Source organism: Schistocerca piceifrons, chromosome 7 (assembly GCF_021461385.2).
Source record: "Schistocerca piceifrons isolate TAMUIC-IGC-003096 chromosome 7, iqSchPice1.1, whole genome shotgun sequence".
In the NCBI taxonomy this organism is placed as follows: domain Eukaryota; kingdom Metazoa; phylum Arthropoda; class Insecta; order Orthoptera; family Acrididae; genus Schistocerca; species Schistocerca piceifrons.
In genome coordinates this window covers 83,182,858-83,199,932 of record NC_060144.1, presented here as the reverse complement: position 1 = coordinate 83,199,932, position 17,075 = coordinate 83,182,858, and the positions used below count along the sequence as shown (strand labels likewise).

The 17,075-nt window shown below is 40.9% G+C and overlaps 1 protein-coding gene across 1 annotated transcript in view; it reads right to left on the bottom strand.

The window, feature by feature from the left end:
- Positions 1 to 17,075, bottom strand: part of LOC124804900 (modular serine protease-like) — a 244,827-nt gene that overhangs the window by 41,209 nt on the left and 186,543 nt on the right. The window contains exon 8 of the mRNA XM_047265273.1: positions 14,644 to 14,805. Coding sequence (XP_047121229.1) covers positions 14,644 to 14,805 — 162 coding nt within the window. The remainder of the gene's footprint in view (positions 1 to 14,643; positions 14,806 to 17,075) is intronic.

Here is a 17,075-nt window from a genome sequence, read left to right as displayed (position 1 = left end):
ACTGCAAACTATCACTGCAAACTATCACTGCAAACTATCACTGCAAACTATCACTGCAAACTATCACTGCAAACTATCACTGCAAACTATCACTGCAAACTATCACTGCAAACTATCACTGCAAACTATCACTGCAAACTATCACTGCAAACTATCACTGCAAACTATCACTGCAAACTATCACTGCAAACTATCACTGCAAACTATCACTGCAAACTATCACTGCAAACTATCACTGCAAACTATCACTGCAAACTATCACTGCAAACTATCACTGCAAACTATCACTGCAAACTATCACTGCAAACTATCACTGCAAACTATCACTGCAAACTATCACTGCAAACTATCACTGCAAACTATCACTGCAAACTATCACTGCAAACTATCACTGCAAACTATCACTGCAAACTATCACTGCAAACTATCACTGCAAACTATCACTGCAAACTATCACTGCAAACTATCACTGCAAACTATCACTGCAAACTATCACTGCAAACTATCACTGCAAACTATCACTGCAAACTATCACTGCAAACTATCACTGCAAACTATCACTGCAAACTATCACTGCAAACTATCACTGCAAACTATCACTGCAAACTATCACTGCAAACTATCACTGCAAACTATCACTGCAAACTATCACTGCAAACTATCACTGCAAACTATCACTGCAAACTATCACTGCAAACTATCACTGCAAACTATCACTGCAAACTATCACTGCAAACTATCACTGCAAACTATCACTGCAAACTATCACTGCAAGATACTAACACAAATTCTTTATGGAAGAATGGTTCATTGGTTGATTGGGGAGGTGACCAAACAGTGAGGTCATCACTCCCATGACCTAAGGTGGCAGAAAGCAAGGGATGCACAACAGAAATAGGACAGGACAGTCCAGTCAAGGGGGAAGAAAAAATGGGTAGACAAAGATGTAAAACAAATGTCAAGGCAGCAGAAAGAGGAAAGTGGAGGGGGGGGGGGGGGGGGGGAAGGAGGGCCATGGAAAGAGCAGGGGCGTCCCAGTAATGATTGCATTGGGGATGAGCTCTGCCACCAACCCTTCCAAATGCTAACGCCATACCATCATCATGACACAATGTGGACAACATGAGGGGAAGAAGACACAGAAAAACAGGAAACAAAACATTACAGAAGACCAGATAAAATGTAGGGAAAAGGGGGGGGGAGAACCTAACTGGTGTGGAGGGGAGGCCAAGGCCTCCATTACCAATGCCAACATCAATGATAATGCTAACTAAGGGACTCAAGTTCCAGAGAGAAATTCAATGACTCAAATCTGGGAGGACAAACCAATTTTGGGAAGAAAACTGAAGATAGGCATAACCATGTGAGTATTGTCCACTAACACCTGGGACAATGCAATGTTGGAGGGCATATTTAGTGCAAAGGGCCAAAATGTGGGAGCAGTCCAGCAAAATACAGATAATCATGAACAGAGCCCTGCAACTAGAGAGGGAAGGTGGCTCAGTACTGAGTACAAAATGAAGGGTCAACATAGTATGGCTGGTATGAGGATGGCAGATTCCTGCCAGAAGGGGTGGAGGAAAGAAGACCACATGTTGTGAGTCTCCTTGATTACACAAAATTTATTAGACAAGGGGGTGCCCCACAAAGGGTGATGGGTATTAAAATCACAAATAAAAGAAAGGGAGGGGAGAGTGTTGAAGGAGGGCCGTGGGTGTAGGTTGCCTCTCAGGAGGGGGATGAAGATTGCAAAGCATGACTGCAGAGCTCAAGTGGATGCAGACATCAACTGTTTCCAATGTAGTACAAGTGTAGTACATGTGCTAATAACATCTCTATGGACCAATGTGCAAATGACACTGAAATCCCTCAATGGGCCAACCCAATTCTGACAGAAAACATGGAATCCGTGAAGGACTGGTGAGTGGGCATTAGTAAAACAAGATTTCTGGAGAATGACACAAGCTGCTGAATTAAAGGAAATATGAGACTGCAATGCTGGGAGATGACAGTAGTATCAATTACACTTCCATTGAATAACCATGGAAAGGGGATTATTCTTCTTCTCTTTCACAGGTCGAGGAAGACAGAGCATGGAGGGAGATTAGGATGCTGCAAGATCCAGAACAGAGAGAGAGAGAGAGAGAGAGAGAGAGAGAGAGAGAGAGAGAGAGAGAGAGAGAGAGAGAGAGAGAGCAGGTGCCTGAGTTGTGGTGACAGGCCTCTGAAGAAGGCTGTGGGAGATGCAGGGGAAAGAGAGAGGAGAGGGAGCCAGTACTGGGGTAAGGAGGACTGAGGAGAGTGAAAGGATGTAACAGAAGCTAAGTTACATGTCAATGACACAGGGTGAAGACAGCCATATTTCTGACGAGCTTCAGTGTAGGATAAATGATCAAGGGACTGATACTCACATACTCTCTCTCCCTTGTTATGAACCATGGAATCTGGTGAGTGTCTATGAGTGTCTAGAGTGACAGTCATGACAGTTAACACACAAAGGTAGAACAACACATGGGTGCTTCTCATGGAGTGGGTGTCCACATTCACCTCATAGTGTGTCCCCATTCCATGGGAAGACATGTGCCTGCAACACAAGCACTGTAAACACCTCACATGTTGTGGAATGTATGGCTTCACACCACACCTTATCCAGGAAGATATCTCCCTCAAATGTCAGAATAAAAGTGCCAGTATCGGTGCGATTGCCCTTACAACCTTTTTTAACATGGCAAACAAAATGAACTCCTGTCATTCCAGACTGGCCTGGAGTTTTTCATCAGTTTTAAGGATGAGATTCCTCTGAACAAAGATTAACTCAACAATATTCAGAGACTAGTGAGTAGTAATGGACATGAGGATGTAGCCAAGATGGTCACAAGCATGCAGATCGGGCTACTGATGTTTTGACAACAGCAAACCTGGGTACACCTTAATGAGAGACTTCAATTCACCATACTTGTCTTCGATAGTTTCCACAAAAAGTAACAGGTTGGCAGGGGTGAACATGTCCTTATCAGTCCTACTGCAGACTAGGTAACGGAGAAAGTGTTTCACCCCAACCCGGCAAGTCTGGCCCCCCTCACAGGATGGAACCCAGGAATGGAAGAAGACAGGGTCAGAAGAAGCAGCATTAAGTGATTCATTATCAACCAAACAGAATGTCCATAGAAGAACAGCCATTTTTTTGGAGCTAATACATTTCATACAAAAAAGAATCTGCACTGATACCACCCACTCCAATCAGGGTCTCTCCCAATGGGCACCAACTAGCCACAGCAAAGGCCCTCTGGCACAGCAGCTGTTGTCAGGAGTTCCAATTCTCCAGAATGACAAGCAACCACTCCTAGGCGTATCTGGGTAGGCAACAGCTCAGATATCAGGAATGTGACCAATATGTTGTCAATGGGCTCAGCAGATGGTTACATTATAGTCCTCACCACACAGACTGGCTACACATGCTGGTGACCTGGAAGGGCAAGGGCAGGGGGTGTATATCAGGAAAGGGAGAGAGGAAAGGGGGTGGGGGGAGCAATCCACATTGTAGATGCTAAGGAGGCATTCGTAGACTCAGAGAAAGCTTTTGACAGTGTTGATTGGAATACTCTCTTTCAAATTCTGAAGGTGGCAGGTGTAAAATACAGGGAGCGAAAGGCTATTTACAATTTGTACAGAAACCAGATGGCAGTTATAAGAGTCGAGGGGCAAGAAAGGGAAGCAGCGGTTGGGAAGGGAGTGAGACAGGGTTGTAGCCTATCCCCAATGTTATTCAATCTGTATATTGAGCAAGCAGTAAAGGAAACAAAAGAAAAGTTCGGAGTAGGTATTAAAATCCATGGAGAAGATATAAACCTTTGAGGTTCGCCAATGACATTGTAATTCTGTCAGAGACAGCAAAGGACTTGGAAGCGCAGTTGAACGGAATGGACAGTGTCTTGAAAGGAGGATATAAGATGAACATCAACAAAAGCAAAATGAGGATAATGGAATGTAGTCGAATTAAGTCGGGTGGTGCTGAGGGAATTGGATTAGGAAATGAGACAGTTAAAGTAGTAAAGGAGTTTTGCTATTTGGGGAGAAAAGTAACTGATGATGGTCGAAGTAGAGAGGATATAAAATGTAGACTGGCAATGGCAAGGAAAGCGTTTCTGAAGAAGAAAAATTTGTTAACATAAAGTATAGATCTAAATGTAAGGAAGTCGTTTCTGAAAGTATTTGTATGGAGTGTAGCCACGTATGGAAGTGAAACATGAACGATAAATAGCTTAGACAAGAAGAGAATAGAAGCTTTCAAAATGTGGTGCTACAGAAGAATGCTGAAGATTAGATGGGTAGATCACATAACTAATGAGGAGGTATTGAATAGAATTGGGGAGAAGAGGAGCTTGTGGAACAACTTGACTAGAAGAAGGGATCGGTTGGTAGGACATGTTCTGAAACATCGAGGGATCACCAATTTAGTATTGGAGGGCAGCGTGGAGGGTAAAAATCAAAGAGGGAGACCAAGAGATGAATACTCTAAGCAGATTCAGAAGGATGTAGGCTGCCATAGGTACTGGGAGATGAAGAAGCTTGCACAGGATAGAGTAGCATGGAGAGCTGCATCAAACCAGTCTCAGGACTGAAGACCACAACAACCACAACAACAACAAGGAGGGTGTTCTTCCTCAAATAGCTCAAACTATGGAGACAAAATTTAGAAGTGGAGGTCAAACCCCAAAGAAGGACCAAAGATGACAAAAAGGAAGGATGAAAAGGAAACGGTAAGGAGAACAAAAACCAGAAGGAATACAAGAATGTGGGTCAAAAGCCAGGATGAGATAAGTAAGAATACCAGGAGAAGGGGATGAGGAGGCACAGGGAAAGGAATGAGGACGTGGAGGGAGGGGCACAGGGAAGGAAATGCTGCACGCAAAGGAAGAACGGGCTGCTACAGCTTGGGGCCCCAAGCTCTCCCATGCATTAACTCTCAAAAGTCTGTGAGCCCCCACAGGAGTACAGAAGAATAGAGAAACTGCTGGAAGCTGACATTTGGGAAGATAAGTTTGGATCCCTGAGAAATATAGAAAACTCAAGACAATACTGACCCTATGACTTCCCTTGGAAGATAGGTTAATGGGAGGCAACCTACCATATTTCCCCCGAGTATGATGACCCTGAATGTAAGATTACCCTCTCTTTTTCTTTTCTTCTTTTTTAGTATTTAAGAGGCTCCTTGGAAAAATATATATTCTGATTAATTAAAATTACAAACTTATATTGACCTAACATATCTGCCTAGAAAGTTTAGACAACTTTTCCATTTATTGATTGACTATATTTTGATAATACAAGGAAAAACACACACAAGAAATTATTTACATTAATTTTTATCCTCACTGCCTTGTTTGTTTAGCCTGTTGTCAGTGGTATCACTATTTTAAATCATCATTATGGTCATCTTAACAGAAACTTATGTCTTCATTTTCACAAATATTAGTTTGTTTATTCCAAACATGTTGCAATTTCTGAAGTTGCAGTTATGGTGGAACCTGACACCACATCTGTTTTTTTTCCTGAGTAAATAGTGGATTTCATTTCTATACTGATGTGAGAATATGATTTTGTTCATAGTTGCAGCTGCAGAATATTTCACAAAAGACAAAAGGTCAGTTGTCAGTTACACAAGAAGACCTTTACTTTGTTCACTTCAGAAGTGAAGTAGCCTCAAATCATTAGTAAGCCAATGTCAAACATAAGAATTGGATTGTCGTGTCCTTTGCTACAGAGTCAATAAAACAGAGTGCATTTCTAAAAATATACGATGTACTCGATGAGTGGCAAATGATTAACTGTCAAATTTCACATCATTCATAGTATGTGCTAGGAAAGTCAGCCACCGAACTAATCAAGTTTGGTGGTTGACTTTTCTCACATGTACCATGTATGATAAATTTGACAGTTAATCATTTGCCAATCATTTTTAGAGATGTTACTCTGTATTACTGAGTCTGTAGTAAATGACACAATCATCCAATTCTCATTTTTGCCACTGGATTACTAATAATTTGAGCCCATTTCACTTATGAAGATGACAGATTAAACTGCTGAAACTGTTTAAGTGAACCAAATGAAGAGTTTCTAGTGCAGCTGATGACTGGCCTTTTATCTTTGGTGATGTGAAAACGTTACAGTGTCTTTTGCTTCCAAATATATCGTTTGCCTGCTGTCCTCTCGTTGGGAGTGTAGAACCAGCAACTGACACCACCAGCTGTTTCCATCATACCTCACAATGAGTGTTGACAGCACTGCAGCACAAAACACCCACTAGCTCCAACCTAGACTTTTATCATGCCCTGCAGAAACTTAAGCTATTGTTGAGGTTTTATCCAATTTTGAAGTCAGTTCAATTTCAGGTGCAAAAGGATTCAGGCAAACAACTGTTTCAAACATGGCAGATGCTCTCAGAAAGCCAAACTAAGCAGTGTAGATTCCCATGGTTGGCAACAAGGTGAAATTTGCTGCCTGTGCAACACCCTCCCTCCCCACATTCGTCACTGTTCAACTTCTGAGCCAAGCTGGTGTCACTGTTCCCCCTCCAACCATTCTGTAGTGCTGTGCTTGAGCGACAGTTAAACATGGCCATCAGTGTCTTCTAGTGTACAGGCCTTATGCAACAACAGCAACAACTTTGTAAATGAAAGACTGCAATCATGATTCAGTACAATTCTCAAAATTTTGCTTGTTCCATGATCTAGTAACATATGTCTGCACTATCTCCACAACAGGTATTTCCATCATAATTTATTCTTGTGGTAACAACTGCTGTCAGTTTAATGTGATTTTTGTGGTTCAGACATTTAATTCCGGATTAATTTTCTTTCTTGTTTCATCAGAATGTCACTAACTTGTTCTAAAGTTAGTAAAGTTTTTCCTTGGTGTTTTAAGATGTGGACAGTGACTGGCTCATTTGCAACCCATTTGGTAAATTATTGACTGGGGCTCAGAATCAGGTAATGGATTTTGAGGAAACACGTTTTTGCCTTTGAATGTTACCTTTACTTAAAAAAGACAGCATAAATGTATGCATATGGTAGCCACAGAGCTACGAGAATTTTTATTGCAAACCTGTTCAAATACAACCAAAGTTTTTAAGATGATAGAATGTTCACAAAATTGTCAATTTTAAAGCAGAGCATTAGATTGTTGTAGTGGCTAGTTCATAGTTTCTTCACTATCCCTTGCACATAGCCCTCTGCATGAAGTTGGCTATGCCTTGCACTACCACCGTGAGTCAAATGTCACATGATTGATTGAGCTAGATTGATACTGTGTCGAGGATTTTGGCATATCAGAAAATCTTCAGCTTATTCAGACCCAAGTATTGTTTGCTAAGTCCTACTTTCTGAAATTATTCAAAATAAATTTGTATGAAACCTCAATGGCCAAAGCTTCATCTGCAAATGTAAGATGACACCTATAATCACCAATTAAGTAATGTGAAACTGCTGATCTCAGCAGAAATAGTTTAATCTGTGAATATAAGATAACCCCATATTTTTTGAATGACTAATAGGAGGAAAAACTTTTCTTATAATTAGGTAAATGTGATATGCTTATAGCATTTGTATACTTCGAGAAACCTTTTTACAATGTTGACTGAAATACTCTCTTTGAAATTCTGAAGGTAGCAGGCGTAAAAAACAGGTAGCAAAAGGCTATTCACGATTTGTACAGAAAACAGACTGCTGTTGCAAGAGCCGATGGGTATGAAAGAGAAGCAGTGTTGAGAAGCAAGTGAGACCGGGTTGTATCCTACCCCAATGTTATTCAATATGCACTTGACCAAGCAGTAAAGGAAACTGAAGCAAAATCTAGAGAAGAAATTAAAGTTCAGGGAGCAGAAGCAAAAACTGAAGTTTGCTGATGACACTGTGACTGTATAAGAGACAACAATGGGCTTGGAAGATCATTTGAATGGAATGGACAGTGTCTGTTGTTGAATGTGAACAACAACAACAGCAAAACAATGATAATGGAGTGTAGTCAAATAAAATCAGGTGATGCTGAGAGGTGTAGATCAGGAGACAAGACATTTACAGTACCATAATAGATGAATTTTGCTATTCAGGCAGCAAAATAACTGGTAAGGGCACAGTACAGAGCACATAAAATGTAGACTGGGAAGAAAGCCATTTCTAAAGGAGAGAATATAGATTTAAGTGATAGGAAGTCTTTTCTGAAGGTATTTGGTTGGAGTGTAGCCACGTATGAAAGTAAAACATGGGCAATAAACAGTTTAGACCACAAGAGAGTAAAGACCTTTGAAATGTGGTGTTACAGATGATTGCTATAGATTAGATGGTCATATCACATAACTAGTGAGGAGGTACTGAATAGAACTGGGGACACAAGAAATTTGCGGCACAACTTGACCAAAAGAAGGGATCAGTTGACAAGACATTCTGAGAAATTAAGGGCTCACCAATTGAGTACTGGAGGGATGTGTGGTGAGTAAAAATCATAGAATGAGACCAAGAGATGAATACAGTAAGCAGATTCAGAAGGACATACACTGCAGTATTATTCAGAGATGAAGGGGCTTGAACAGGATAAAATAGCATGGAGAGTTGCATCAAAGCAGCCTTCAGATCACAACAGTAGCCTTGAAGGCAGTAAATGTAAGTAAACTTGTTTAAGATAACCAGGAAAAGTATGAACAGAAAAATGTATATGCTGCATTGGTAAGTACCAGTAAACAAAATCTTACATAACAAATATCGACTTATGCATAAAAATTGTGTGTGTTACTTCTTAACAACACTATAAATAGACTTCATATTTATTTAAATCAATCCGCTAACTAACGTAACATGAAAAATGCATTATAAATGTATGCAGGACATAAATATTACATTTAATATATTTTCTGTGTATAAGAATATGTGCTGTGCTCAATACCACAACAGGCAGTTGTCTAACTGCCTTCATGGTGAAACACAACCAAGTGGAATTAATCTACATGCCACTATTCCTCTCCTTTGTATACTTATTTTTTTCCTTATTTTTTGAGAGTGTCCACCTAAACATGCAATTGTATACACCACATCTATAGAGAATTACCAAACTACTGTTCAGCAGTATTTTACATAACCTTATTATTCATGTTGTAGTTTTCAGTCTGATGAGTCAAGTGGTAATTCAGCTTTGCTTAAAACCTCATTGATTAAGAAAATTTGGCAACTGAAGTTTTTACAACAGTTTGCCATGATCAAATTAATGTGAGCTAATTAGTAGCTTTGAGGAGATTGACACCAGTCATCAGAAAGCCTTGACTTAATTCTCAGCAGAGCTGATTTCATTTTTCCAAAACCTAATTAGCTAAAAAATATTTATAATTTAAGTTTGGTCTCACTGAAAATTACATCTTCCACCTGAGCCATTATGCTCATTTGATTCTAGGATTGGACATTATGCTTCTGTTGCCCTAATTTTTCTAAATCTAGTAATGTCCTTAGTTACCTAACCAAGCTATTAATTACAAAACTGAATGATTTACCAAAATTTTTAACACAGTTGTTATACATGAATGCAGTGACCCACTGCAGACACATGCTGTGTATTAATCAAAGAGTACTTTGTACTTTAATACTTTCCTAACCAACTATATTTAGTTTAACATGATACTTCCTACAATATTGTGAAAAGGATGGATTGCTACTCACTGTAAAAATGACACAGTGAGTTGCAGACAGGTACAACGAAAAGAGCGTTACACACTCTTCAGAAAGGAAAACACACACACACACACACACACACACACACACACAGAGAGAGAGAGAGAGAGAGAGAGAGAGAGAGAGAGAGAGAGAGAGAGAGAGAGAGAGAGAGATATTACAACTAGCAAGCACACCTCACACACATATAACCATTTCTCTTGCCATTCCAGCCAGAATGCAACTATGTCACATTAAACTGAAGCAGTAAAGCAGAAATTCACAATGGGACAAGGAAGTAGGAGGGATAGCATGGTATGGGTGGGGGGAGAGAAGTCACCCCTTTACTTCCTGGATTCCTAATCACTGTTGATGCCACTTGCCTATAAATCAGCACCACTTTTAGCCATGATCTTGGTGCTATTGAACACTACCTTTCCCAACATCCTTTAGACTCCAAACCCACTGCCTCATTCCCCTTACATCTTACTAACTTTATTCTAACTCCCAGCTACTACTTCTTTGAAGGGAACACATACAAATAAATCTGTGGCATAGCCATGGGCATCCACAAGGCACCCTCCTATGCCAATCTGTTGGTAGGCCATCTAGAGGAAACCTTCCCAGCCTCCCAAAACCCCAAGCTCTTAGTCTGGCTCATGTTCATTGATGATATCACATGAGCTGGTCTTGGGGCCAAACCAGTCTATCCCCATTCCTTCACAACCTCAACACTTTCTCTCCCATCCACTTCACCTGATCCTCATGAAGACAGCATGCCATCTTCCCAGTCATTGACCTCTTCCTCTCTAATGGCTCCATCCACACCTCTGTCCACATTAAACTCGTCAACTATCAACAGTACCTGCATTTTGACAACTGCATCTGTTATGCAACAACAACAAAAATCCCTTCCACACAGCCTGGCAACCTGGGGATGGTGTATCTCCAGTAACAAGAACTCCCTTGCCCATCTTGCTGATGGTCTTAAAGGCCTTCACAGACAGGCACTATCACCCAGACCTAGTCCACAAACTGATTCCCCATGGCATATCCCCACACAGCCCCAATCCTCCCACCAGTAACAACAACCAGCTACAAAGCAGTTTACCCTTCGTGACTCATTTCCAACCCAGACTGGAATAACTGAACAGTATCCCTGTGGATGACCCAGGTGAAGACCTGCCCAGTACACCCACGTATCACTTCCTATTCCATTCCCTCCACAGGCTTATCTTGCCCAACCAGAGACCAAGCCACTTGTGAAAGCAGCTATGTCATACACCACCACTTTGTATATTGGTAAGACTACCTATCAGCTGTCCACCAGGATGAATGGCCACTGCCAAAATGTGGCCAAGAGCAAAGTGGACCACACAGCAGCAAAAGATGCAGCTGAATATGACATGCTAGGTTTCAATGGTTGTTTCACAGCCTGAGTCATCCAGATCCTCTCCTCCATCACCAGCTTTTCTGAACTGTGCGGGTGTGAGTTATCCTTACAACACATTCTCCACTCCCAAAACCTTTCTGCTCTCAACCTATGGTAATCAATTGCCCCCACGTCCTCTACCTATCAGTTTTCACCCACTCTGTACTACCTCTCAATTCATGTCCCCTGATCCTCATAGTGAACCACACACTGCCAATGCAACCACTTGTTTTTATTCCTTCTCTGCTCTACTCTCAGTTCTGTCACCCCTCCTTCATTTGTACCCTGCTATCCCTCCTCCTTTACTGTCCCACTCTAGATTGTTGCTTCTTTTCAATGAAACACTGTTGCAGTCTTCCTGGAGGAGGTAAAAGTCATGTGTGCATCAAGTGTGCCTGCTGATGTAATTGTGTGTGGGTTTTGCTTTCTGCAGAAGGCTGTGGCTGAAAGCTCACTGCCTAACAGTCTATTGTTGTACCAAGTGCATCATCTTTATGCTGAGTAGCAATCTATCGTCCACGGCTCATGGTCTCGCGGTAGCATTCTCGCTTCTCAAGCACGGGGTCCTGGGTTCAATTCCCAGTGCGGTCAGGGATTTTCACCTGCCCCAAGATGACTGGGGTGGTGGGGTGTCATCATTGTCATTGTCATCGTCGTCGTCGTTGTCATCGTCATCATCGTCATCGGAGGAGGAAGGCAACGGCAAACCACCTCCACTAGGACCTTGTCTAGTACGGCAGTGCGGGTCTCCCATATTGTTCCCCTATGCTCTGTCAAGAAGCATGAGACTTCCATTTCCAGCAATCTATCCTTTTCATAATACTGTTAATATTCCAACTTGGACATTCCATTGTTTAGTTCTATTTTATTCCTGGAAAACCAGTTATTAGCCTCAATAAATAATACGTCAGCTTCTTGTGCTGTTTGGACAGCACTCTTTCCATCCCTGAAAAAGTACATATCATTTGCAAACTGCAACATGTTACCCCTATAGGTCAAATCATTAACTACAACAGAAAACAGTTGTAGCCCTAGTACTTGTCATGTTGCAACTGCCGACATGAAACTGTCCCTTGTAACCTCATGTCATTTATCTAGACAGATTGTAAGAGTTATGGGGCTGATTCTACAGCACCACAGTTTCCTAAATTGGTGGAGGAAGCAATTTTAAGCCTTAATTATTTCACAAAGTATTAGTAAAGACTCTCTTCAAAAACCCAACTTATTTCTGTTATTTCATCATTAACTGTTGCCGTTGTGGACATCCCTAAAGAAACCATGCTATGCATTTTGAAGGAGGTAAGCATCTTAAAGAGTATCTGTAGAATTGATTTTTTACAACAGATTATCTATTCTAACACTAAATTGGAATTTATGTCTAGCTTGATATATTAGCACTTTAAATATCTGCCTAAAGAAAAATGAGTGTTCTACCTTCTAGAAGAATTATAAATCATCATAATGCAAGCACATGAAGTATCTCACTGTAACCAATGTCTCAGAAATTTCATTTACAGTCTTCAAAATAGCAAAGTAAATGCTGTAAACATTTAGACATTCAGATAGTTTATTGGCATTTTACATGGCTCACCCTGCATTCAGGTTGTATTGTAATGACAGCAATCTGTCACACCTGCACTGCATTTCAGTGTAGTCATGTAATTCTCTCAACTTCAGTCGACAAAATACAATAATTTTCAATGTCCCATGAGGTACACACTTTGTAACTTCCCAAATGCAATTGCAATCAAATTTCCAGCAATTGATTTATCTGCCCCTGTACCTGTATTATGGAAAGGATAGTTGCTACTCACCATATAGTGGAGATGCTGAGTCGCATATAGGCACAACAAAAAGACAGTCAAGAATAAAGTTTTCGCCCCCCCCCCCCCCCCCCACACACACAAAATTGCTGTCTCAGGCAACTGAAGCCACACTGCAAGCAGCAGCAGTGCATGATGGGAGGGGCAACTGGGTGGGGGTAAAGAGGAGACTGGGGCAGGAAGAGGGAGGGATAGTAGGATAGGGGTTTTTGTCCCTATACCAGAATTTTTAACTACCCTGTTTCGGCATATTCTCATCAATTGTCCTGGATGTCACCAGGACTGCAAGAAATTAATGAGGAAACAGGCTTCTTTCTTTCTTGCTGACTTACTCTCATGCTTCCAGGCAAGGATTGTGAGGGTCTACAAAAAAACCTAATGTTATTAATGTTGTGAATTTTCAGGCTTTCCCTGACAGATGAGCTGCAAATCCACTTATATTGTTTGATGCTGAATAACATTGGTGTCTTAATTTACCAGGTCAAGGAGCAGCACTCAAATGTGGAGTGGGACTCACACTTTGAGGGGACTAGTGCACAGTGGCTCCTGCTGGACGTCAAAGAGAGATCTTACACATGTGCACATTGCGATGAGTGTGTTGCCAGATGTTTCTGTAGTTAATAGCTGAATTAACTGCCTGCAATATGTACTGACCTGGGTCATAAATCAGACATTCTTGTTTCACAGTGTTTAATTTAATGGTGGCCAGTGCTGAACTGCAGGCAATGCTTCACTGAAATCCTGCATGGATGTTGATAAGATTCCAGAATGAGATTTTCACTCTGCAGTGGAGTGTGCACTGATATGAAACTTCCTGGCAGATTAAAACTGTGTGCCGGACCGAGACTCGAACTTGGGACCTTTGCCTTTCGCGGGCAAGTGCTTTACCAACTAAGCTACCCAAGCACGACTCATGACCCGTCCTCACAGCTTTACTTCTGCCAGTACCTCATCTCCTACTTTCAGTTGATAAGATTGTCTGTCATATTGATACTTATGGTTTCCTTAAAATCACAATCTTGGAACTATGGTGCTGAGGATAAAATTCCTGTCTTCTCCATATTCAAGTTTTCTTTCTTTCTTTTCTTTCTACAGACAACATTTTTAAAACATGAGTCAACCAGAAAGAATTCTGTATATTACCTCTAACTGACTAGGGGTCTAACATTTCCTTATACAATGATTTCAACACACACAGTGGTAAAGATATGATAACAAAAAGTTATGGAATATTTAAACAATATCTGGAAGTTCTAGCTTTACTGTGAGAAAGCTGAGGAGTATGTTTTAGAGCTTGTTTGTGTGCCTGTCATCAGCTCACCACTTCAGTTGTACTGTGTATGGTTATCTTTGCTCTTTCCGTTGTGCGTAGTCTTTTCCCATTGTTCATAGTCTTTCCACATTGTACAGACTGGGATTTTATGAGGATTTGTCAGGAAGGTCAGATAAATTTCCTGGATGAAGGGAGGACAACTACAACAAAATGAGAGGCAAATGAACAATGAGATGCAGGAGTCAGTTAAGATGTATAAGCCTAAGATTTTCAGGGAGTTAAAGAGGGAGTGAACAAATTAAAGACTTACTGTCTTCAGAGAAGCTTGAATGACTGTGTGTAATGCAATGTAGAATACATTAAACAGAACATAATGCAAAATAACACACAGTGTAGTGAATACTTAACTTGCAAATGACTCACCAGTTAAAACCAGCTTTCTTTTTATGATGGATCCACCACACTTTTGTTCAAATTTACCATTTTCAAGTAAGTATATACCAACATGCCATGGAAACTCCCCAGCTAATACAGGCCTTCCATTAAGGACATATGTTTGCCCTTTTGGAATTGGTTTTCCACATTCTGCAACATTTTAATAATTACATTTTTTATTTTATGTTCTGCATTATTTTAGTCTTTACATGTATGATGAGAAAGATTAACCTAACAAATAATTATTGTTAACATAAGTCTTATAATTATTATGGACCCCAACATGTTCAAGCAATACAGGCAAAAACATGGAAATCTTTAGGAAACATGGTTTTAGATCTGCATCTATACTCTGCAAACTGCTTTGAAGTGGATGGCAGGGGATATTTTCCAGTAGTATCACAACTCAGCAAAGCAGTTCGTGATCAGATAATAATTAACCCACACATTTGGTTTGCATGGCTATGTACTTTATATTATAAGCTGGGCAGTATTTTTCAGCACTAATGCACAGGAAGGTTGTAATGATGTTTCATCTGTATAAATCCTCCTGCTTTCCTCAGAGCTTAAATTTAATAACAACTATTACTGCTCACATTATCATTTTTCTAAATTGATCTTCCATAGTTTTCATAATTGTTTTTAAAAACTTTCTTGCACTCACTTTAAAATGGAGAGGAGTTAATAGTACTGAGTGTTAACTGAACCCTCCATAACAGGTAAGGTTCAAATGGCTCTGACCACTATGGGACTCAACTTCTGAGGTCATCAGTCCCCTAGAACTTAGAACTACTTAAATCTAACCAACCTAAGGACATCACACACATCCATGCCTGAGGCAGGATTCAAACCTGCAACCGCAGCGGTTGCGCGGTTCCAGACTGTAGCATCTAGAACCACTCGGCCACTCCGGCCGGCAACAGGTAAGACAGCTTCTGCTGTATATCCAGACAAAGAGTGTCAGTTGCTGGCCACATTATCTGCCACTGTTCAATTTCACCACAAGGGTCACTAATTCTATCACTTCTATCACAGTCTTTCATTGATTATCCCATTATGTTCCTGATTTTTCAATGTTTCTGTATTCTCTTTTTTGTTGCTTCTTCCATTATATCCGGGAGTATCATATGCATTCACCATCACCATATCTCCATTCTGGTGTTGTTGTTCATCTTCCTCATTCACAAAGAGGGGCAATGGCAGCTTCTGTTTCACATACTCTATAAAAAAGGAAAAATTACTGACAATGATTTTAAAATTGCTGGCCTTAGTTTTCTTCAGGACATGAAATATCGGTACTGCAAACATACACACAAATTCCTAACTTTCAGAACTAATAGTTACTTCCTTAGGGAGGGGGGAGATGATGATGATGATGATAAAATGATGAGGACAACACAAACACCCAGTCCCTGGGAAGAGAAAATCTGCAACCCAGCCAGGAATCGAAACCGGGACCCCGTGATAGAGAGACAGCAACACTAGCCACTAGACCACAAGCTGCGGACAAAGGAGGGAGGGAGGTTGTGGAAGAAAGGGCAGATCACTCAGACTGTAATATGACAATGAAAATTATCAATCTTTGGCAATATAACGTAATTGGACAAATTAAAAAATCTACTCATCAAGCAATGGCAGGAGGGAGCACACTGATACGCCCACAAAGTTTTAACTTATGCATGCTTTTGGAGCCAGTGGTTCCTCCATCCAGCAGAAGGAAAGGAAGAGGGGTGAAGTAAAAGGCTTGGAGAGGTTTTGGAAGAGGGGTACAGTTCAGAAAAGTGACTGGGTCAGGGAAGACTTACCTGGTGGGATGAGAAGGAAAGACTGATGATTGGGGACTGCACTGAATGAGATTTGAAAACCTGAGAGCTTAAAAGTGGAAGACAGGGTAATATGGAAGACCGAGATTACTACTAAAACATAATCACAATTATCACAAGAGCCAGTCACAACAATACAGTGTTCTCAACCTCTCATCTAAAGCACTCACCCCTCCTGAATTATCTGTACTATCCAAAGGTCTCATTTTCAGCCCTAAACCTGCACTTAATCATGATGCTCTGGTGAAGGTCCTACTTTCCTTTGCACGTAATGTCAACTGGAAATATCACCTTGCAACCCAATCCAAAAACTTTTCCAACAGCAAACTTTACATTGAACCCTGCCTTGAACGGCTCTGACCATGATCCCAACTTGCTCCATCACCACTACATCAAAATCATCCCTTACAAGTCTTCTAAGAATTCCTCACATCCGGCATTGCTTCACAACCCTTCCTCAGTTACCTACAACATGACTCTAACCTGTCCTCCGAAGAACTCAAGGTAAAAGCTGATGATTTCATAATTAAACTCCCAGCAGACAGAGGACCTACCATTGTGGTACTTGACCAATAGGAGCATGTTAGTGAAGGCCTA